The sequence below is a fragment of the Dermacentor silvarum genome, chromosome 4 (assembly GCF_013339745.2).
Source record: "Dermacentor silvarum isolate Dsil-2018 chromosome 4, BIME_Dsil_1.4, whole genome shotgun sequence".
NCBI lineage: Eukaryota > Metazoa > Arthropoda > Arachnida > Ixodida > Ixodidae > Dermacentor > Dermacentor silvarum.
The window spans coordinates 63,221,244-63,245,851 of record NC_051157.2 but is presented as its reverse complement, the minus strand read 5'-3'; the positions used below and the strand labels follow the sequence as shown (position 1 = coordinate 63,245,851).

General features: G+C 42.9%; 1 protein-coding gene and 1 non-coding gene across 6 annotated transcripts in view; one reads left to right on the top strand and one right to left on the bottom strand.

Moving 5' to 3' along the window:
* The window catches only part of LOC119450136 (nicotinate phosphoribosyltransferase), a 43,640-nt gene that overhangs the window by 5,241 nt on the left and 13,791 nt on the right, over positions 1–24,608 (bottom strand). For 2 of the 5 annotated variants that reach the window (XM_049665652.1, XM_049665654.1), the window contains exons 7-13: positions 19,372–19,597; positions 15,137–15,169; positions 14,644–14,724; positions 13,121–13,223; positions 11,469–11,554; positions 6,250–6,303; positions 3,321–3,392 (exon numbers count right to left, since the gene is read on the bottom strand). In XM_049665652.1, coding sequence (XP_049521609.1) covers positions 3,321–3,392; positions 6,250–6,303; positions 11,469–11,554; positions 13,121–13,223; positions 14,644–14,724; positions 15,137–15,169; positions 19,372–19,597 — 655 coding nt within the window. The remainder of the gene's footprint in view (positions 1–3,320; positions 3,393–6,249; positions 6,304–11,468; positions 11,555–13,120; positions 13,224–14,643; positions 14,725–15,136; positions 15,170–19,371; positions 19,598–24,608) is intronic. The other 3 variants (XM_049665653.1, XM_037713501.2, XM_037713502.2) reach the window with 3 other exon arrangements.
* Positions 12,066–12,138, top strand: Trnat-agu (transfer RNA threonine (anticodon AGU)). Its single transcript has one exon. It is a non-coding gene; the product is annotated as a tRNA-Thr (tRNA).

Genomic DNA, 24,608 nt, shown 5'->3' with positions numbered 1-24,608 from the left:
TTTGGTTTCATTTAACGCATCGCAAGCACCAAAATCAGAAGTAGTGGCATCTACGTTAACACCCAAAATGAAATTGGAACTGCGCGCTACGGTGCCGTTTATAATGCGGAGCGTTGTGGGCACTCCCCCACTCCACCGTAGCCATTGCAGTGCAAGCCATTGAAGAAGGAACGGGAGCACAGTGAAGGCCATGTTTGATTGCCAATAACTTCGCTTCTGCTGAACGCATTGAAAAACCTTTTCCAGCGATGTATTTCTGAAATAGCCTATTTTCACTTCAAATGCCTTTCTCCACTTTGATAAAATGTGGTTCAGGGCCCCTTTAAGCATCGCCTTTAAGAGTGGAACGCGATAGCATTCAAATATCCCCGACTGCTTCTCACGCTTCCCGGAAACTGAAGCTTATGTAACCGTAATGTTTACTGAGAAACGCAGCCAGCAAATGCTATGCACAAAGGCAAGCTTTCTGGTAAGAAACGGGGCCTCTTGCATGGGCTGATCCCGGAGGTAGTGCACAGCCACGACAAAAAAATTGCATGATTTTCAGGTTTCTGTTATTATTTTGCACTTTTAGTACTTCAGTCCAAGAAGATTTAACATAAAAGGCATGCACTGTCGGTGTTTGGTTTCATGAAATTTGTTTGTGGACTGTCATTCTCAAAATTCCGAGGAATAACTTTGTCAAGAACGTAAGACAAGGTATGAGCAACTTTAGTGATGGAACGGTGTGGCAATATAACCCGCATATACTGCATGTCATATAGAAAGGCGTGGCATATACATGTACATAAACATAATTTTCAATGATGGACAACGCCATCGACGCCAACACCAGATTTTCTGGGACTCGAGGCCCTTAATGCTGTCGCGTTAAAAATAAGTAAAACACCAGATCAATCTTCGCTACAAGTTTGCAGACATATATCTTGAAACTGCTGCTAGTTTTATGTTTACAACTAAGTGAACATTTCTTGAGCCCTGACCACCCTCAACTCCTCCATTCTGTTGTGTGCACTAAAGCAAATAATTAAATGTTCAGTAATTTAACTGATTAATAATGAGCTCACTGACAATTATTACCCAGTTTGCAGAGTGTGCCACTGCTATGAAGCCAGACCACCCAAAAAGGTGTTAGTATTTTGTTTCTAACCTCCAATTTTTAATAATCAGAAACCCATTGCCACTCAAACAGCAAATGTTAAAAAATTTAATGCACTTTGCATGGAAAGCGCTGCCACCCTAAAGAGTTCATCATGAAGTACACACACCAGCAATGCACAATGTATTTAACAAATAAAGAACACAATGCATGAAGCATATCACTGAACTCTTTCACTGCCATTAGCAATCAGCCATATCAAGAAATTTAACTGTCACTACAATTTAAAACAAGAAGTATGTACTACGGCAACACTGCAGTGAACATTCATAATTAAGGTGCTTATATGATGTGCATATGAAACAAGCAATGAATATGGATATGACAAAAAAAAAAAAAAAATTCGCATCGGGCAATTTGGAGAATGCATTATAGTGCTTATGCTAGGTACTGCCAAATGGCAGCTTGTCGATATCCTCGAAAAGAAAAGCATACAACTGTTGCCAGTGTTAACCTACAAGGTTAAATCTTGGCATGGTAATGCAGGATCTTAAAAGGAAGCTAAGGATTGCATGACAAGTAATGAAACAGATATTGATAGGCAAGAGAGAGCAAGTGGGCAATACAGATTAGGGTGTGTGATGAGTAGTGCGCGACACAATGCGGTGACTTTTGTGGTGCGCGACACGGTGCGGTGATGCGCGACGGTGATATTTGTGGTGTGCGACAAGGTGCGTTGCATTTCAAACAAGAAGCAGACGACAAGGAGAGCGCGCGCCGCTCTACCGCGCCGCGCCGAAAACGACGACGCCGAAGACCGTCCGGCGCGTGAACACGCGGCGCAAGAAAAGAAATCAAAAGAAAAAAAGCCAATCCAATCACAGAGGAACACGGAGCCTCGAGCAGCCAATGAGAAGTAGACGAATCGACCAGAGCAGCAGAAAAAGGAGCCGCGCTGGCAGTAGGGGGAGGAGTTCCAGAAGCGACACCAGGACAAGGTCGGCCATCGGATCGGGAGCTGAAGACGGCCGTCGGGTTCCGGACCCGAGCCACCAGGACTTCACCCGGCCGGGGCCTCCTGCCAACCCATTCCTGGGCGCCGCCACTCCATCCGTTCGAGAACTGCTGCCCGAGGCCGGCAAGCGTCTGCGCCCGTGGGCAGAACGAGAGTTGTCGGGCTACGGGCCCGAGCTCAACGACCAGCTGCCCGGCCAGAACGCCGCCGCCGTCAACCCCTGCTGCCAAGCCGCCTGCCTTCCCGGGCATCGCCACCCTGCCCGATAGTCAACTGCTGCTGCCCGAGGCCGGTGAGCGTCTGCGTCCGTGGGCAGAACGTGAGCTGTCGGACTACGAGCCCGAGTGCCACGATCAGCTGCCCGACCAGAACGCCACCACCGTCGACCCGTGCTACCGAGCCGCCTGTCCTCTTCCACCGAGCCAGAGCTGCCACGCTCTGGCAGCCTGTACGACGTTCCGACACAACGTCTTTTGGTGAGATCAACAACGCTTATCTCGTCGTCTTGTCTCCGCTTCGCCGCGTCAAGACTGTAGTGCATACGCACACCCGCAGCCTGCCCGAACTTGCCTCATATCATGAGCGTTCTAGCTACATGTTTTCATGTTATCTTTGTATGTTTGTTTTTATGGGTTAATTTTCTTTTCTAGTTTCATTAAAAGTTTGTGTGTATTTTTCACAACAAACGGCTTTGTCCTCGATTAGGTTCTGGGAGGCTCCGCCTCAGAGAACCGCCAGAAAATATAACACGAAAGAACCTGCTCATCACAGGGTGCTAGCACAAATAACTGATATTTTAGCTGAGATTAAGAGCAAGTAGAGTTGTGCAGATGTAATGCATAGGAAAGATAACATGTGGTTTATCACAGTAATAAAATGGGCCTGAAGGCAAGTTAAATGCAATCATATGTGAAAATCTGCAAGCATAAAAAGGTTAGCTAGGACTGCCAATTGGGCTAGTAGGAATTATTTAATTGTTACGAACAATACTCAGTACTAGCTAAGAACTAAGGGACGAAGAAAGAAGCACTGGTGTCGTGCACTTTTTTCTTCATCCCTTGTGTTAGCGCTGAGTTTTGTTTGTAACAATGGAATGGTCATTGGCTGACACAAGACAGGATTAATTAGAGATCAATGAGAGAGGCCTTTGTCCTACAATGCACATGAAATTGTCTGATGATGACCAATTCTAAGAGAAGCACTTGCCTTGCCATGGTCCCACCAAAGTAGGCACAGGTCTTCAACATAGTCAGGAATCACATACGCACGCTTCGACTCCTGTTTTACAATGACAAGACAATGAAAACAACATCACGAACAACATATATACCAGCTTTAAAACTTCTGCCAATCTACACTACCAGCAATTGCAAGTATGGTTATGTAGTGCAACAATGTACATTTACATAATCACTAACTCCAATACCCTTGTTCCACTCTCCTCGAACACAATTGCATTACAATTAAACTTAACATTTACATGTTTATGTAATACCTAAACGCATTAAGCAAGATCGCTTGATGCTACACTCGAAAGCAAAGATTATTTATGGATAAATTTGCACACCTTGTGTATTTTGATGGGCTGATTCCAAAAATGGAATTTTTGTCCCATGACAAGCAGTACCTGATATATCATAGAAAGTGTGTTCTTTTGTTTGGAGAAAAATTAGCATTAGACAAAGAAACCGAACACACTGGTTAGGATATATAAATAATCTAGAATGCTTAAGGTGTGCATTAAATTATATACCAATGTCCTAGGTCAATTTAAAGTAGAGTTAGAGCCCATCAAAGCTGCCTGAAAAAATTTCCATCTGGACATGTGAAACATGACTAATTAAAAAAAAAAAATTCAGAAAAAAAGATTATGCTAAAGTTGGGCTTAGCGCACACTCCATGTATTTATCGTTTAGGTAAAGAAAGAATTTCCTGATAGCCTATTTGAAGCTAGATAGAAGCTATTTTCTCTCCCATATTGCAACTGTGGCAAAATTGTTGCTCAAGGAAACACATTTCAACGCAAGTTACTGTGGCATAACTTATAAATTCTTATGGAAATGAAGGGCCTTGGAATCTTATGGAATGAACCCTATGGAAATTAAGAGCTTTGGAGATGCAAAACTGACAAAGCTGATAATGTGATTTTTGGGCCAATTTCCGGTCTTAAGAGAGCACAGTGAACCACCCCTGAGGCTTGGTGAAATAACATAGTCTTGGGGTAGCATACGCTGCTGTGAACATCTCAGCCAAGTTTTGCTGTCGTACGGGGCAAAACTAGATAGATAAGCTCGATATAAACTAGCAAATAGACACCCCCTAAAGTGAATATGCATATGGGAAAAGTATCAGTTCACTGTTCCACAGAGAACATGTATACATTACACAGATTATTGCCAGAATGACATTCACTTGTATCTATTATGGTATATGTGCAGCCCGACCCACTTATAACAGTATTCAAGTGCCAAGAAAATTCCATTGTTATAACCAATAATTGCTATACCTGGGTTGCACGAAAAAAGCAGAGGGGACAAACATCTAAACATTTTAATTAGAAAGAAATACAGTTGAACCTACTTATAGAATTACCAGTTTTAATAATGCTCAGATGTAACAATGAGCAGCCATGGCACGGTGAACTTTCCTGTGTTCTATGGCAAAATAAACTGCTTACTACAACATCCCCATTTCAGAATCAGTGGCCATAACAATTAAATCGAGCTACTGGGTTTCTGTGCACAGACCCAGCAGCCAGATTCAATTGTTTTAACTGATAATAGGGCATGGGAGCATTGTAGTAAGTGGTTTATTTTACTATAGCACACACACAGAAGCAGCTGCTCATTGTTACATACGATATAATATTAAAACCGGTATTGTTATATGTAGGCTCGACAGCACATGAAAGTGAGTAGTAACACCACATAAGACAGAAACACGATCCCAAATGATTCTGACTTGTTCAGCTGCAGTAAACTTGAATCGTGTAGCATGATAGTATAGATTCACTATGACATAATGCAAAGGTTGACAGGCAGGATTAAAAACATGCACAGCACTGACTCGCAACTCACCTTGTTGTGAGAACAACAGCACTATACACATCTGTTATCAGTCCATGCACATGCAGACAACAGACACAAATGAAAAAAGAAAAGGGGGGGGGGGGGGGCAATAAATATGAAAACAAGACAAAGGTAAGAGAAAATGTGAAGGACAAAACACCAATGTCATATCACATCTAGAAAACAATATTAATTTCCTGGCAAGCTTACAGAAGACTTGTTCATACAGTCATCTTGTACACCTTGTATAAAAACTAAGCAAAAATCATGCTTAGCTTTCCTTAAAGAAAATAAATGTAGAGTTGGCCACAAAAGTTTACAGGACATGGGTTCCATGACAAATGTGAATGTATGCTCTGTTAAAGCATGAAGATTCCAATTTAATGGATCACTATGTAGGTTGCAAGAACTACTACAGATTAAAACTGAATTAGAGGCTATGTGCCCAGGCTTCATGAGAATTTAGATTTTTGTAAATCCTTTGTCACAAACTTTAGTGGTCAACTGTACTTCTGACTTGAAAAATCGGTTCCCAGTTGCAAGAATAGTAATGTTTTGCCAGGTGTGAATATGTGCCTTTTAGAAGAACTTGCATGTGCTCCTTGAGGTAGGTAGTATATTGATACAGTGTCCCGAAGGGTGTCAGTGCGTTGAACAGCTTTGACAAAGTGCTTCGGAGGGCCTTTAATCAGAGTGCGAGTCAGAAAGTTACCTCAACAAGTTTTAATACAGAATGAATTCTACGCCTACCCATGAATTCAGGTAAGTGTCCATCTTTGCCACACCCCTGTCCCCCGTCACAAACTTTAGTGGTCAACTGTACTTTTGACTTGAAAAATCGGTTCCCAGTTGCAAGAATAGTAATGTTTTGCCAGGTGTGAATATGTGCCCTTTAGAAGAACTTGCATGCGATCTTTGAGGTAGGTAGTATATTGATTGATACAGTGTCCCGAAGGGTGTCAGTGCGTTGAACAGCTGTGACAAAGTGCTTCGGAGGCCCTTTAATCAGAGTGCCAGTCAGAAAGTTACCTCAACAAGTTTTAATGCAGAATGCATTCTACGCCTACCCATGAATTCAGGTAAGTGTCCATCTTTGCCGCTGTCCTGTCCCCCGTTTTGTCCTGTATATGCAAATATTTCAGCATACATGGAACAAAAAAGGAAAAAAAAAAGAAGAAGAAAAGAAATCGGCCGGCCCAACTATGACAGAGGAAGGTTGTAATATTGGTCTAAAGGGGATTAAAAGAAAAAGAAGTGTAAAAATGTAAATAAATAAATGTGCTGCTCATAGAATACCTGCATCTTGACTACTCGGTCACACTGCTGACATGCTTCCTATTACAAGTAGCAAGACCTTCTGTGCGATATGACACAAACGTCAGTTACTATCAAATGACCTATATGCAAAAGAATCAATCGGCTGCACTATCGTAACTCACAAGCCAAGTATATTCTAACCAACAATGAAGGAGGATACAAAAATGCAGTGCCAGAAAACAGAGGAAGACAATGAAACTGTGGGCATCAGTGGTAGATGGAAATGTGCTCGCTTTCGCAATGACCACAATCCCACGTTGCAAACTATGCCAATGTGACAGCAGCAAAAGTAATGACTGTCTGCATCAGCATCCATATGTGTGCTACAAGATTTGGCTGTCAACAGAGATGCCTCCACAGCCATGAATGCATATCCAAGAAACACATAAACTCTTGTGTATGTATAAATATTCTGACAGCACCAGTGCTCACCAGCGTTGTCGCCATTCACTCAGAATTCTATTGTGCACTGAGAAAATTTTGCAAATTATTTGGCAAGGCTATCCATGTAACTGCAATGCTGTGCTGTCCTTGATCCATACAACATCTTTAACTGATCTGCAACAATGCACAGAGCATTGGTACACACTGTCATAGCAGACAGGACATGCAAGATTGTTCTTAAAATTTCATTGCAAGTGACTTCAATTAACATGCATTGCAAGCTGTGCAGAGCTACAGCTGCCATGATCCAGCTTTTCAATGTCATGTTCAGTAGTGGAAATTTGTGTAGAAGCTGCAGAACTGTGATATTCTAAATAGAAGAGGCTATTGATCTGAGAGGCAATTGACCACATCACTCCAATTTACGACCAACAGCCAGTGCATCGATGCTTCTCATCACAACTGAACCAACTCATCCACATCCACTGAACCAGCCAATCATGTCATGATGCTTGGATACTGACTTTGCCTGGGTGGGAAAACGTGAATGTGACCCCAGATTTTCCTCACTCTTCAAGTAGATGAGTTTATACATCTATGACAAGATGGCACCACTGAACTGGCAAGCAGAGGAGCAATGACAGAAATATAAAAAGACTAGACAGGGAGCTTGAGACGGGTAAGCAATGTAGTTGCAAATGGTCGTTACGGAGCACATCTTAGACAGTTTTACCATTATGTCATCTGAGGCTAATATTACCGTAGAGTTTCCTACTAAAATTACAAGAGGTAAATCTGGTGCTGCAGTTGCTTAACCACGGTAGGGTGTGATGGGTAGTAGTCAAAACTTTTCAACAAAGTCGTGCCCGACATGAAAATACCTTCATTATTATTATGTCGCTTTGAAAAAGACAAGTCCGCTCGTTGAAACGTTGGCTCCTGCTCTCACCTCGTTCCCGTGTTGCTCATAGTCTTGAATTTACATCTCCCGCATTCGCTGTGTTTTCCCTTCATTATTATAGTAATTTGTTACATGCTGATGTAGGCGAGAAACATTTTACACTTTGTTATATTTGATAATTCGTTATACCCGTGTTTGCTATATGAATGCTTGACAGCACAAGAATTTTTCAGATTTGGCATGGCTTCATAACAAATCTGCAGCCTTTCTTTTTAGTTCCTTTTATTTTTTTATGCGGTTCAGCTTCATTGAGTGCTAGTCGTACATTTCTTTATAAAGCAGCAAAGTGTTCTACTTTGACAACTATGTCATTCTGTTACGCAATTTTAACTGCAAAAGTAGTATCCACACTTCTGAGTAAGCAGGTCACTATATCTGAATGGCGTTTAGGCAGCGACATTCACTATGGGCAACTGTTTTAGATATTTTAAGGAGTTTTTAAATGTAATGTTCAAAAAATATTATAATGGCAAAAATTTCATGGTAGGCGAAGCTAACCATTGCAATAGTTTGTGGGAAGGCATGAGGTGATCTCTCTCCCACACCTTTATTTTACTTGTCGCAGTGTCGCTCGAATGTAAGTGACCAGGAGCCGGCGCGCTGTTGCCCAGATGTTCTCATCACGTTCCACCTGGATCGTGCATGGGGCGCCATGTGGTGGCTCAACTTAGTCTTCCTCAGTCTGCCAATGCCGGCAAACTAAGGTGCCAGCAAACCTCATTATAATGAAGTTGCATCCGTTTCAAAAATACCTCCATTAAATCCAATATTCGTCAAAATGATATACAGTTAAACCTCAATATAATGAACTTCAATATAATTAAATTCTCGATATAAGGAAGTATTTAACTTTCCATGACTTCTTGTCCATAGAGCAACTTGTATTCAGAACCTCAATATAACGAAGTGTGTTTATAGGCACCGGGCGCCGGATGAATTTGGACCGGTGGCGCCTTCATGCGGCGGCGCCACGAAAGTAATGGCATGTGGCGGCCGGGCCGCGCGCAGCTGGCGCTGCCGTGAAACCACGTCTGATCAAACATGTTGCGTTTTCGGGTGCACCAACAGTTACTGAAACATGACTGAAACTGGTTAGGCCATTCAATCCAATCGTTGTTCATCGCGGCATCGCGTTTTTCAAGCGGAAAGTCTGTATATGTGCGGCTCAGCAGTTGAAACGCGATACTCGAATCGCATGGTCGCCAGCGCTTTTTGCACTGACTGTAAGCGCTGGGGACCCCAAACTGATGCATTGTGATGTAGAGTGAAAGCGAGAACCTTCCTAACGCATTATGACTGCATTTGGTCCCAAGGCGCGCACCTGTGGCTCGAAAAAAAAAAAAAAAAAACGGCGGCAGCCGCGCGCTGCCAGTGCTTCAATCGCTGGGCACTGTACATTTCCGACGCTGATTTGGTATAGTCTAGTTGTTCTAACGTTAATAAAAGAGCCGTTCATACGCAAGAGCTTCGTGTCCCACTTGCCTGTCTTCGCCTCCACAGTGTAACGGCTCCGGAGCTTGGGAACCGAAGGCGAACACTCAGATTTGTCGTCATTTTGCCATCTTATCAGTGTATCAGTCTTCCTTTTAATGTACATTTTCCTTCCTAGCAATTCCCAACTCTGGTTGCGTCCGGCACACGACTGTGCTGTGCATCGTCGGCGAACACCGACGCAGTGGCGTGTTCACACTCGCCGCCACCGACGGCTCCCGTCGCGCTAAGCTATATAAAATGGGCCGTGACTGAAGATTGGGCTAGTTTATAAGCAATTAAGAATGGGGAAGCATTGCAAAGATAAAAACTACAATGGGCAGAGAGCGGGAACTCACTGACACATGTGCGATCGGCGAAGCAGCTCAAAAAGCAAAATAAGGAAGACGTATGTCTCCTTTTTTTTTCTGTCCATAATTTTTGTGTCATTCGCATATTTCCATGATTAAATACGCGGTAATGTTAAAGCGCAAAGCAAAATAGCATGTGGAATATAACTGCTGGAGTTCAACGTCTTAGCTTGTCGTGGTGAGCTCCGTTCGCGTGGTGCATTTGCATCGCAATTTGCGCTCGTTTTCTGCTTTATATACTACCTGATGCCACGAATGTGATCTGCCTCGTACAAGTGACTACCTTTCTCAAAAGCAGACACACGAAAATGCGTTTTCTGGTGCGTCAGCCCTAAAACCCGCAGTGCCAAATCACTGGAAGCACCGAGCGCCGTCGTCCCGTCGTCTGCTTCACATGCCAGCGCTGCGACAGCTGCCGTTCGCGGCGCTGTTCGCCAGCATATCGCCGGCGCGCCACTGGCGCCTTACGACGGCCGCCCGGTGCCTATACACGATTTCAATATAAAGAAATTCCAGTGCCTCCGCAAAGAAATACTGAGACAATAAATTGAAACTTCTACTGCCGCAGATGATGAAGTGGTTGAATTACAAGCACTTCAGAAGCACAATTACAAGGTGCTTGCGAAAGCACCTCAAATTATGCGCTGCACGACCAAGAGCGACCGCAGAAGTGGAGCAGCGCCATGTTCCTTATAAAGCCCAAGTGTGATAAGGTCCTATCGCGCCCTGCGCGTATGCTTTGGGTGCGAGTGATCACATGAGGTTGAGCCAGGAAGGATGATGGCTTGATGAGTGCAGTCATCCCGCGCGAGTAAGAGCAGAGGGAGTGAGGATGCAATCAAGTGCACATGAGAGCAGGGGGGGGGGGGGGGGGGGGGGGGAGAGTTGGCGCACGTCTCCTTTTCTAGTGTGGCCACTGCTGCTCACGGCTGTCAGCGCGGCTGAACACATATGCCGTGTTAGAAGTAATCTGCCACATGTGCAAAAAGTTGCCGTGCCGAGAGGGCATGGCATCATGTGTACTGTCTCTCTACATGTTTATTACCAGAGGTTGCATAATCTCAAGTTTCAGAGATGCATCGAAGCGAGAGGTAGACGAAGCATTCGCTCCCCACTGCCGGTGCTTTTCATGATAGTGTCGTCCCACTATTAGCCGTGGGGGAGGAGTGGACGCAAAAACGTGGCTGGCTTCGCTTAATTGGTACCACCGATGTGAAGATATCGTCGGCACAGAAAGAAGCTATTTTTTGTAGCCAACTCTCATATACAACAAAATCTTTTTTTCTCATTCAAATTGGCTTCTTTTGGAAAACTTTGCGGCCCCTACCGGTAAGAAAAATCAATCGGCGACTATACTTATTTGCATAAAAAGGTTGAATTTCAACACAATGAAGTTTCAATATACTGAAGAGAATTGACAAGTTTACCAACTTTGTTATATTGAGATTTAACTGTATTTATTACATGTTGACAACAGTGGGAAATATTATATATTTACTTTGTTATATACAATAATTCATTATATCCCTCTTCATTATATCGAGGTTCGACTATAAAAAAAAAAATATGATGGGACAATTTAAGGTTAAAATGAGAAACAGAATATCTTTTAAAGCCAGAAGGATGAAGTTTAGACAAATCCATGTCAAGTACCCATTATTCCCAAGCCAGATGAAAAGCTGTACTGGTGGCACCGGCAGACACTGAGGCCAGGCTTTTCTCTGGTACTTTTAGTATGCAACTATGACCACTACCACACCATACAGGGTACAGGGGAACTGACCTGGAAAGGATGCCGACAGAGAACCCTCTTTCCTTTCTCGGGCGGTGGCTCGTCCATTTTCTGCATTAGATCCAGCAGTGCATAGCCTGCGCAAAAGCCATTCATGTGTGGGATTGACACCATGTGTGGATTTGTGCTCGTTGCTTATGTGGCACTGGCATAATGTAGTGGAAACAACATGAATAATGACCGAGAAACAGACCCTGCACTTGCTTTTGACACATATTTATTCACCATAAATGAAAGAAGGGCACATGTAGAACATTGTTTGCAGTTGAAAAAAAAAAAAAAAAACTCAGAAAAGTGAGGAAAATAAGAACACAGAAACAAAATAGGAAATAATGCATTATTTGAAAATTTTATTGCTAATATTAATTACCCGGAATGAGGAGAAATGCATATCACTTGTCTTTGATTTTACTGTTCATTAGGCTATTTAAACTAGCATTTCACTTTCATATTCCTATATGTTTGTTGCTCATAAGAAGCCAACAAACAAACACAAAGGACAGCATAGGGGAAATTAATTGTACTTATTAATTGAATTAAAGAAATAGTAAATTATTGGAAAATTAAAGTGGATGAAAAAACAACGGCGCCGCGGTAGCTCAATTGGTAAGAGCATCGCACCAGTAAAGCGAAGACGTGGGTTCGTGCCCCACCTGCGGCCAGTTGTTTTTTCATCCACATTCATTTTCCATAAATTTATCATTTCTTTAATTCATTTAATAAGTAAAAGTAATTTCCCCTATGCTGTGCTTGGAGTCTTTGTATGCTGGCTTCTTATGATATGACTAATAAAAAATTGGTCCCTTGGTTTCCTTTCTTCTCGTTCATATGTTAGTTGCTTTCTTGTTTACCACAACTTAATGCTTTTTGTAGTTTTTATTTTTCCGAATTCGAATGGCCTATTCCAATTTGAGTGGCACCAAACAAATCGAGCACATAACAAAAAAGATGCACACTTTGCTCTTCGTCTTGTCATGCTGTTTTGGCACTGTTCAAATCAGAATACGTACAATGAACAAAACCAACTTCCATTGCTGTAGAGGAATGCCTGTTTTCAGATATTTAAGGATGCCACATCTGAGTGCACAACTTAAAAGGACACTTGAAAGAAATGCAAAGTCAATTACATGGGTAAACTGCACTTGTTGGAATAGAAAACAGTGTTAACCTGAGGCTCGTCAAGCCTGAAAAAATGTAAACATGGAAAATTAGTGGCAACGGTCTTTCAAGGTTCTCACACAAGCTCCTTGTTGTGACGTCATAGATTTTGACACATGCCTGCTCGAGGCAAGTTAATTGCTAATCAATTAGGAAACCTTGCATTAGCAAAGACTATAACACCCGGCAACTTTTGCTAGATAAAAACAGCCTAAATAAGTAAAAATACATAAAATGAAATTCAAGACTTCACACAAATATAATACCCAAAGAGTGCAGTCTGGTCATTGGTCGTGAAACAAGAACAGAAAGTTTCCCATTCACCAGGATAAACTGATGTAGTGCCTCTCTTTAGTGTCCCTTTACAAAGTGTCATCCCAGAATGGCCAGCTCTTCAATCTGTAAAGCAGAACTAAACAAGTACCGTCTTACCCAACAACTTCCAATGCCCCCCAAAAATGAACTATTTACTGTCTGGCTCTGACCTTGCTGTCCATACAAGCGGTAGCAGGCCTTCTTCCCAGGTATTGTCACCTTCTGGATGTCGAGGCTGAGCTTGATGCAAGAGAGATCCTTCACCTCCACTAGCTTTATGAAAAATAATAATGATAATGATAATGAAAACTTTTTTAGTTGAACATGAACAGTGGTCACAGCAACAAGAGTACAGTATACAACCCAAGTGTAAGCTATTTCAAGGTGTTCAAGCTTGCACCACAAGCATAGTACTATCGTGCTCAATATGAGCTGCAACACATGAGCCATGGCTGCAGCGACCTCTCGAGAAAGAAGTAAAGAAGCTTTACTTTTCTAATATGCAACCAATTACCGCAAAATTAAGGAAAATAGTTAGTCTAAACTGATGTAGTGTTTCTCTTTAGTGTTTCTTTAATGTGCATCTAAATCTACGTACATGACCGTGTTCGTATTATGCCCCCATAGGAATGCGGGTTCGACTAATATGATTAACATGAATACAGGTTTGAAAATATGATTAGTTCTTGTGAGAACAATGAGAAACAGCTTACGAACAGGAGGGAAATTAACCCCAGAATGCTGACAACACCCCCCTCTCCCAAAAATGGCTACTCCAAGCCACGGCTGTGCAACTGCGTCCGAGGCGAGATCACAACAACAGCATTGACATAACCAGATGGTAGCATGCACTCTTGTTGGAATTCACCCACAACTCTATCATTTGAGTGAGTAAAGCCAGTGGAAAACATTAGGCATACCGATACCTTACAGTGAACTACACATTTTTGCTATGTTTTTCACATTTAGGAACACCTGACTGAATGAACACAATATCCGCACAGCGCAAGCAAAGGCTCTTGGCCTCCATGGCCTTACGAACAACTACAAACATTTTCTTAGACAGTGTCCTGTTTTTATGTCCCTCCGCAATTTCAGAGTGAATGCTTCTCCATATGGTTAAGGAAAGCTAGCACAAAATTAATGTTTTGAGTGGACTGCTAAGAAGCATCCACAATATATGAGGCCACTTATCATGGGACTCAAGGAAAGATCTGAGTTTCAATAGCAGTAAACACACATGACATAATATTGACTTCCATCTCACTTACAGATAGAAACCAACTAAAGCAGCAGCAACAGAAAAAGAGACAGAAAAAGCTCTCATTGCATCCTGTTATAAGACTGTCCTTTTTGCAACAGTTAACTAATTTGCAATGCTCAATTCACATATTCTGACTAACACTTACAAGCTGAAACCATATCTCTAATATTTGTAACTACACTAATTAGCAATAAGGGAAAACACGGGTAATGCGGGAGATGGAAATTCAAGATGATGAGCAAAACAAGAACAAGGTGAGAGCAGGAGCAAACGTTTCGACAAGTGGACTTGTCTTCTTCAAGGAACAAGGCGAGAGCAGGAGCCAACGTTTCGACAAGTGGACTTGTCTCATCATCTTTGCTCATCATCTTAATTAGCAATAAGCCACTCAGAGCAATGGGGTTATTTGCAGTCCGTCTTAATGCTTACCTTGTAGACACAGCCAAGGGCAGGTTGCTTTTGGCACGTTACTAAGTGAGTTCCAATGCCAAAACTATTTATCTTGTGCCCCTACGAGGAGATTGGAAAGATGAAATTGTGTCCAAACAGACAGCAACAAAGTTCGGACACAAAATGCGCAGTATTGTCCACTGTTAAAGGGAACACTTGGTTAGCTAACTAGCACAGATTACTACTCCGATTAGGCAAGGTGTCTGCAATGATCTTCATGTTTATAACTCATGCATCACATTAGGCAACGGTTTTCTTTAAAAAGGCGAAGACTTCTTCAGTTACGCAAGACCGAACACTAAATTAATGTTCCCATAAGAGTGGAATGTAGTGTACACGCAAGCTGGCGCACTGCCTGCTTCCTCTAAATGTGCAGGACTAAACTACCAACAAGAGCAGGAAGAAAAAAAAAAAACCCTGCATGGAGAAAAGATGTTGCAGCCACTGATAATATCCAAGCAAGGGTCCTTACACATGTCAAGCCATGTTTTATACTCTTCCATGCCTGGAAGAAAGAAAAGGAGAGAAATAGTGGCAACAAAACTCAGCATAGCTGGCTTGCCCACTGCTAATTTGCACAAGAACGGCTCATTGCAGCTTAACTTCAACAGTGAACATTTCCAAACCAACGGATGCAACGACAAAGGACAGTCTAGTGAGGGGTGAGTGGCTTGCCGATATCTAATATTAAGCAACATGCAAAGAGCTTTTCATTACAGAGTGTAGATGCCCACCGTAGCATGCAGCATTACACTATCGAGCAGTGCAAGACCAAACCTAAAAATATAGTGCATGAACTATTTCCTGGAATATGTCACAATCTGTATTCCCTGATAAGCTTAACATTTGGAAGCCCTTTGCCTATTTTTTAAAAGGTATAGACTTATTTTAAGATGACTTTGTAAGAAGAGCAGATTTTCAAGATGCCATAATGCTTGCCTTAAAGGTCAGCTTCGTCGGCTTCATAGAAAGTAGAATTACACACTGAAAATTGTAGAGTCACTCAGAAAACGTTTTCCGGCAATAACATTTTCGAAAAAGGGTTGAGTGACAATGGAGATGCAGGGAAATCAGATGATGACAGACATTTGCAAGGGGGCAAGAAATCCTCCCTGAAATAGGAATTCTCTCTTCCAAACCAACATTTGTAAGTGACATCCAACAAAGCTGTGCGTGACACACTTGCTGCAGACACATAGATGGGAATGTGACAAGTGAGATGTTGGAGAGCAAATCGTGCATGATGCATGCTCCATAGCACAAATGATATAGTTCTCTGTTTGCAAGTTCAGGGAATCCCACTGCTTGGAGGTATAAGGGAGAAAAAAACTGAAAGGACTAGCACAGTCACTCAGTGAAAATAGAGAGGTATGGCCACGTGGATTGTGCCGAACTATTAGTTGCATTTGCAGCCACTGCCATGTTTCACAGTATCACAAGGAATGATAAGCGAAACAAATTGGTGTCCATAACTTTTGATGAACACAATGCTATGTCTACCTCCTTGTGCACAAGCAGTAAAGGAAATCTTGTATGATGCATACTCCAAGGCATCATTAGTATAGTTACTTAAGGTGGCCCTACTTCAAGTAGATCATTGACACCACACTTTACGGAACTTAAAGGTAACAGCACTACAAACAGGATCGAGACCAGAGCAGACAAACACAATGCTGGCAGCCACCAGTTTTGTCGGCGCAGTTCAAGCTTTACTGCATACCAACCAGCCTAATTCAACATGCTCCCACTACCCTTTACCTCTGCCAAGAAGTGTTTCGTGTGGCTCCTGTGTAATGGGCATACACCATGGTACGTATTTCACTCAAAGTAATAAAAGTGTGCTCTTCACGCAGCACAATATAGACACACCAACAGTCAGCAAGATAATGGCAAAAGTACATGATAGATGCATTCCACTAAGTGATCACTTAAGCAATCGCAGCTACCTAGAAGCAGGCGCACTATTTTTCATTAGGTGTACTTTGTAACCAATTCCAGGCTGCAGCGAAAGCTTTGGGTCGTGTCAGCCAACCAAAACAGAATCAGAAGAGCTCCGCCCTCCACACAATGCCAACTAAATGGAATAAATGAAAGCTTCACGGAAGTACGAGGGGAAGTCAAAAAAGTAAAGGAACTTTTGCAATTTCTCGCACTAGGATTTGGTAACACTGCTAGTATCCAGTGCTGAATTAGTGTCGTCTGCGACACTTCAATAGAATGTGTCAATCTTATTCCTGCGATAGTCGTTAGAGTGTAGCAGACCGTTAAACAAGGCAGCTCCATTGTCGATCTGCACCAAGGAGGAAATAAGGGCAGTGATTCACTTTTTGTTTGTGGAAGGTGCTAAACCTGCGGAGATTATTCGTTGAATGCAAGTGCAGTACGGTGACAGTTGTTTATCGCGAAGCAAGATCTACGAATGGATAGAGCGTTTCAAACAGGGAAGAACTTCTTTATGTGATGAGGAAAGACCGGGCAGGCCATTGACGTCAACAACCGAGTACAATTTGAAAGTTGTTGAGGGTATGGTGATGGAAAACACACGAATCACAGTGGACGAAATCGCCAATACATTACATATCAGTCATGGTTCAGCGTATTCCATCTTACACGACAGGCTAAATTTTTAGAGCGTGTGCGCAAGGTGGGTTCCGAAAAAATTGTCAGCGCAGCATGAGGTTGGACATCTCTCCTAAACATTTGGCCCATTATCGTTATGAGGGAGACGGATTTTTACAGTAATTTGTTAGTGTCGATGAAACTTGGGTACATCATCACGAACCGGAAAATAAAGCTGTGAGCATGGTTTGGAAACACTAATCATCACCAGAAGTTAAGAAATTTAAATGTCAACCATCAGCTGGTAAGATTATACTAAGACTATTCTGGGACGAAGGTGTGGTAGCCGTTGATTTCACTCCAAGAGGCAAACCTGTGAATAGCGAGAACTATTGTGATGTGCTGTGAACTAAACAAACCTGCAATCAGATCCAAACATTGTGGAAAACTGCGAAAAGGTGTCATCCTGCAGCAAGATAACGCTCGGCCACATTCCGCCAAATGGACGGCTGAAACAATACAGGAGTTGGGTTTCAAATTGCTGGAACACCCGCCATACAGTCCCAGACCTTGCTCCAAGCGATTTTCATATGTTTGGACCATTGAAGGAAGCACTCAGGGGAAAGACTTGCAACCGATGCAGAAGTCATTGATGCGGTGCAAAATTGGTTACAGGTGCAACCAAAAACCTTTTTCTCCAACGGAATCAAAAAACTTGTGAAACGTTGGGCAAAGTGCATTGAAGTGCAGGGAGGTTATGTAAAAAAATAATGTATGTTTCAGTTTTTTATCATTAGAATAAACGTACCTTTTCTCAAAAGTCCCCTTACTTTTTGACTTCCCCTCATACATATTAATGGTGTACAATGGTGAGCCCTCCTTCCTGCTTAAGAACACACAGCCAGCTCTCGTCACTGATTGGTGAACACAAGCCATAGCCTTCGCTGCACTGTGCAGAGTTGCTGAGATGGAGTATAACTAGCGGCAACGTGGATGTCACATCACTTTCAGTGTATACAACAGGTTGCAGAAAGCTTCTTTCTATGATGTGGCTGTGCGATAGGCAAGATAAGTTATAGGGCATGTGACTGAGTGCTAGTATTGATGCAGCATAAATTAGAATGCAAGTGGTATAAATGCTGTGTAAGCACTGCAAGGTGCAAGCGAGATTCTTGTGATAACATTTTGGTTTTGTAGTTGATGATGATGATGAAGTAGAGGTTTTATGATGGCATGGTCACAAAGACCAAAGAGAAGCACACCTAGAACAAGTATTTCACGCTTTCATTGTATAAAATGCAGCTCTACATACAGGCAAAAACCAGAATGTAAAGAGCTCTAAACTACAAGCAAAACTAGTCATGAATTTGCATCTAGTACATGAGACTAAGCAATCTATGCTCAGTTGTTTAGTTGACATGGAGCATATGAAACAGACTAAACAATGGCCGTGAAGGCTCTAGTCTGTATCAAGGTCCTGTTTTTATTAAAGTTTTAGAATCGCAATGGACAGCCATTTATTTCTTCACTTGGTTATTTGTTTTTCTCTATGTAGCAATGACATACAATGCAGAAAACTTCTTGCACACACCTATTTCTTCATGGAGTATTGACACATATTTTTGAAGTTACAGAAACTATGCCACATGCTTTTTGCACACAAAAGGATTACAGTTAGTGAGTATGAAAGTTGGCAAATATGTTTTAATTTGATACTAACATTGGCTTTAAAATGCCAGACCTGGTGTCACCAACATTCCTGTCACGTGACACAGTGTAAACTTTGCTGACGTCATGTAGCAATAAGGCTGCATATGACAACGTTGCTTAGAAAGCAAGCAAGAGTGCTGCTCATGTTTCTTCTGGCTGCACTCGCACGTGGCGGCCACAGCTTTTGCAGAAACGCAGAACCGCAAAGAAAAAAAAAAAAAATATATATATATATATATATATATATAATCTATGCCTTAGTCAAAGTATCATGACTCTCATGTCATGACTGATTCTTGCATTGTACTATACTCAAGTCATCAATAAAGTATTATTATTATTATTATTATTATTATTATTATTATTATTATTATACAGCCCCAGTAACATACAGCAATAAATCACAAAAAGGGCACTCTTGAAATTTCTGGCCCTGACCTGCTCATTGAGTGAGATGATGGTCTCCTCATTGATGTCATTGCTGGCCACAATGGTGAGGCTCCTGAACCACTCCTGGCTGTACTTGTCGGCGAGCTCACTAAAGAAGTTGTAAGCGCACGAGGAGAGATAGGCCAGGTCACCGCTGTCTATGCGAATGCCCACTGCACGGTAGCCAAGGTCATTCAGTGCCATGGCTACAGCAGAGAAATTCAGCAGTCCACTCCTGCACCACGGTTGTCAGAGAAACATTCGTATTGTCACATAGTAGAGACAGCAGAAAACCAATCACTTCCAAAAGTGCGAGTTGTGTTCAGAAAGACAAGCAACCCTCATCTCACAATTACAGCAGCTGGCAGTCATCTATCATTGAATCTGGCTTGGTGGATCCAGCCCATCACTATTTATTAGGGGTGTGTGAATATTTGAAATGTCAAATACGAATCAAATACAGTGTAGACCGCTTATAACGTAAGTCGCCGGAGTCGCAAACATCCGCACTATAAGCGGTACCGCACTATAATCAAAGCAACAATTTTCAAGGCCCGCACATATGCAAAACATGTGCAACGAGCCACCATGCGTATGCGACAGTCGAGGAGTGCGGCTAGAACGTTTGCATTCAATTTACAGTCGAATCTCGTTAATTCGAACCAAATCATGCGGCGGCACCTCCGACCGGCATTGCTCCGGCACCACCATAGAGTAAACGGCTTAGGAGAGACCCCTCAATGTCGCGCGCGAACAAAACAAATAAAAAGGGAAAAAAATGCGGCAGAAATTTCACCCTCTCTCAAATGGCAAGGTCGCCGATTCTGCGTTGCGCCGGAACATGCGTGTAGGTGCCGACGTCTCAGCCATGCTACCGTAGCCACGCGTAGAAAATTGCAGTGAACCCTTCTTTCTCCTTTATGCTTCCTCTACTTTCTAGTGACACGTTGACCTTGCACGCTGCGGCTACGGCGTAGAGGGAAGCAGTGGCACTGTCCCAGGCCGGCTAACGAAACTGCCCACGCCGGCAAACGACCGCTTCCCAATAACGGCAGAAAACGAAACTTCGGGGAGCTGGCGCCGGGCCTGCTGGAGTGGCGGCGCCTGCAGGGCGGCGAGCGCGCACGAAAGTGAACAGTCGAAAGTGAGCGAGCTACGAGGGAGGGCGAGGGGAGCCACCGAAGCGGCGGAGTTGCCGAGGCGAAATCCGCTTCCCTGCCGCCCTCCTCCCTCACATTCCACGGTCTCCGCGTGCGCCCTTCGCCGTGATGTGCCGGCGCCGCCCACTACCTGAAGTTTTGTTTACTGCCGTTATCGTGAAGTGAGCGTTGGATGGCGTCGGCAGTTTCACGGCCCTCGCTCGCTATGCGTGCCGTGATATTTCACGACTCACACTCAAGATTCTTGTACGTGCCCTTCTCCACCACTTCGTCTCTCTTTCTTCCTCGAGCACTCCTTGGGGCGCCCGTTTGAGGGGAGCGTTCGCCGTCTCCGCTGACTTTCGTACTCCCAGGCAGCCGCACTGTAAGCGGTATTTCGTTTCCCGCAACTGCACTATAAGCGGATACGTTATAAGTGGTCTATACTGTAGTTCCTGCTATTCAATTCATATCCGATTTGAGAATTCCCTATTTGAAGTAGTAGAAAATTTGTTTCTTTCGAACATATAAGGGATACATGCACTTATCAGTTATCGGAGTCTTGAGGGAGGCAGAACGATAAATGTGAGGACTGTTTCGAATGATTCTGCAGCAGGATAGCTGCGGTTGTTGCACAGGGGCACCACTTCCTGAGCGAATGCATGGGGCATATAACTTCTGCTCAATATTTTCTGCTAATTCAATATGAATGGCTCGCTCTTAGACAGCCAATATATGACTTTGTTCCAATTTATAATTTTATAACATTTCACTATGTTAGCATCTCTTTAAAGTAATAATGATGATTTAATGACATCCCCTTTGAAACAGGGCGGTGACAAATAGTCACCTAGCCTGCTTGATTTAATCATGTATGCTACATGTTTTTTATCTAGCATTTTTGTATACATATCCTTAATCTTTTTTTTTTCCTTCAAAATCTACCTTGTACTACTACCTACAACTGTAAGAGATCCGGTCGTATCAATCTCTTTCCTGCTTTTAAATGCGAAGCATTTCTTGGCAAGCATTTGCTACTTTGGCAGTATCTTGCTACTTTGACAGTACTACCTATCTATCTAACTGTCTGTCTGTCGGACAGTCAGACTACATTGGATTTCGGCACTAAGTGAAGGAAACACTAAAGGATGATGACAGAAGCCATAATCATGGGCATGACTCATAAAAAATGACAATGACTCAGTGAAAAAATAATACTCAAAAACCACTGAAATGGGTTCAGATGTGCGCACTAAGTGAAGGAAACACTAAAGGATTGTGGTAGAAGTCATAGTCATGACCATGACTCAGAAAAAATGAGAATGACTCAGCGAAAAAAGATTAACACTCAAAAACCAATGTAATGGGTTTGGATGTGGTACTAAGTGAAAGAAACGGCTAAAGGTTGATGGTCGAAGTCATAGTGATGAGCATGCTAAGGCTTTTGCCTTAAGGTGTCTCAGGTGTAGCTAAAGGGACTCCTGAGGACTCATGACATGAATGTCACGAAATGCTTGTCATGTAGGTTATGAAAGAGCCACCTACGCCTTGGTGCTCTCATGGTCGCTTCGTTAACTTGGTAGGCTCCCCGCACACTGCTTCGCATAACATCGACTCCCACAGGCTGTGGGATCTGCCAGCTTTTCTTACCACCAATACTCTAAAGTCTCTTGCTTATCTAAACTGTTGACCGGTTGATGTTTCCGTCCACTTTAAACCCAAGCACCCCTGGAAGGTGTATGTTACCTACAGTTCTCACTGAATGAATCCCTTAACTTCCATTAGGATGTGCTGAGTGGTCCCCGGATTTTTGCTGCAGCATACACATGCCTCCATCTAGTTCCGAGTATTTGCTCCGGTATGTTTTGGTCCTTATGCAACCAGCTCGAGCCTCAAATAGCAAGGCACTGCCCTTAGTGTTATCATACACATATTCAATGATAATTTCTTCTCATTCTTGTAAATCTCCATGGTCCTCTTTGTTTCCATTCTTTGCATCTAATTCACTGTCTCTGTTTCTCTCACTTTCTGATGACCCCTGATTGCCTATTTACACTTTCAATCATTCTGTACTCGGTTGCCAACTTTCTTGACCTCTTCCTTTTCAGGTACAGATAGTTGTGCACTTTAGCCGCCCATTTATTTTCATCCATGTTCCCGGGTTTTTCTTCAGAACTAATTTTGCTCTGTGCTTCTCTTGACTTCAAAAGAGGCCCAACCCATGTGTGGTGCAGCACATGGGTTGGTACAGTGGAACCTTGTTGATACGAATCTGCACGATACGTTTTTCAGGATAACACATTTCTTTTTTTTCCCCCGATAGTACGATTTGGTTGGATAATACATTGGATGAGACGATTTTCAGATACGCTTTATTTTCCGGTTCCCGTGAAGATCGCATAAACAAGATTCCCCTGTACATGGTGTGTGTAGTGCTGTGGTACCACACTTCTCTTCTTCAGTGAACACGACACTATGCATGCATCTGGTAACATTCTGTACTCTCGTTTCATTACTGTCATTGCCGTGGTGCCCCTGATAATTGAAAACAGTTGTTTATTATTTACGAGCTCCTCAGTTGTCCGGATGTCTAATTGTGAACAGTATTACATGGTTTTTTCAGTCTTATAAAAGCCAGATTTAATTTCTTACAAAATGGACCCTGAGCGAACGTTAAAAATCATGTTTATTCAGAAATGAGAAAATTATTCCAAATTAAATTCAATATTCACAGGTCGTTTTTCTCTAATATTTGCCTCTGATTAAGAATTTCACTATTCGAACCCACCTGCTAGTTATACAAGCCTCACAGCACATTACAGAGTAATCACTAGTGCTTGCATACATTCGAGAATGCACAACTTTGTTCACGACATGCACTCAATCTGATTAGCCGTGTATCTTTTGCTGCAGAACTGTTGACAGTGTTAATAAAGTTTCTAAACAGTAGGCATGTCCTACGCTGAGCAATAACTTTATAACAGTGATAATAATACGAAAACGGAGACCAGCATACAGTAAAACAATGATGCATGGCATTATAGTGCAACGTGGTTTGGCCATAGATATTCACTATGCTCACATACTGGGTGCCACAGCAAAGACATTAAAGTTATGGCTTAAGAATAGCACTGTAAAGACAAAGAGGCAATACATTTTTGCACCAGCAAATGTATGGAATTGTACAATGACTGACGCTATCATGAGAGAACTGACACCATGACGATGACACGAGGAAAACCCACACAGGCATGCTCTCATTTCCAGAAGCAGTGACACATATGAAAGCTGGTCTCTGGTATCCCTCCACCACACCGAAATCTCAAGCTGACCTTTCCTTTAACTGCTTGTTTGCATTCTTAAACCTTGGTTCATGGTGTTGATAATATTCAGTGCTCTTATTGTATTCCACAGCTTATACTTGCAACTAAAATTTAGACGTGTGGTGGCACCCTTGGACAAAGGAAGACAATGTCTCTTGAGCAGCAGCAGCAATAAAGCAGACTGGCCTTTTTTACCCTAGCAAGGGTTCGTGTTCTACGAGCCTCATTATGGAATGGCCGAGCACAACGCTTCCAACGAAGAAACTGCGTCCGCCACATCATCTCCACCGGCTGTTTCAGCGACCATTGTTCGTCTTCCCCCTTTCTGGGCACAATATCCTGAAGTCTGGTTTGCAGAAGCTGAAGGATTGTTCTGGTTACGGGCCAATCTCCCACCACACCAGCTGTTGTATCGGCGTGCATTCCTGACGTTCCTGCGTTTTCGTCGCAACAGCCCATCTCAGTCTGCCAACTCCCCTAACGAGATCATAGCACCGCGCCAAGACATCAACAGGCTCCGGGAACTTGTTGTTTCCATGCTTCCGCAAACACATCCAAATTTTGACCACAGTTCATGCTCTGGTCCTACACCTGTCACACCAGCTGCCGCAATCGATCCCCATTCCCGAAACATTTCACTCAGCCCGAAACATGGCACTCGCTTTTGCTGGTACCATCAGCGTTTTGGAGCTGCCGCAGAGCGTTGCGGACGTCCATGTGCCTGGTAGGAAAACGACGACTGGGACCACTAATGGCGACGAGTGGTTCTCTCAACACTCCAAGT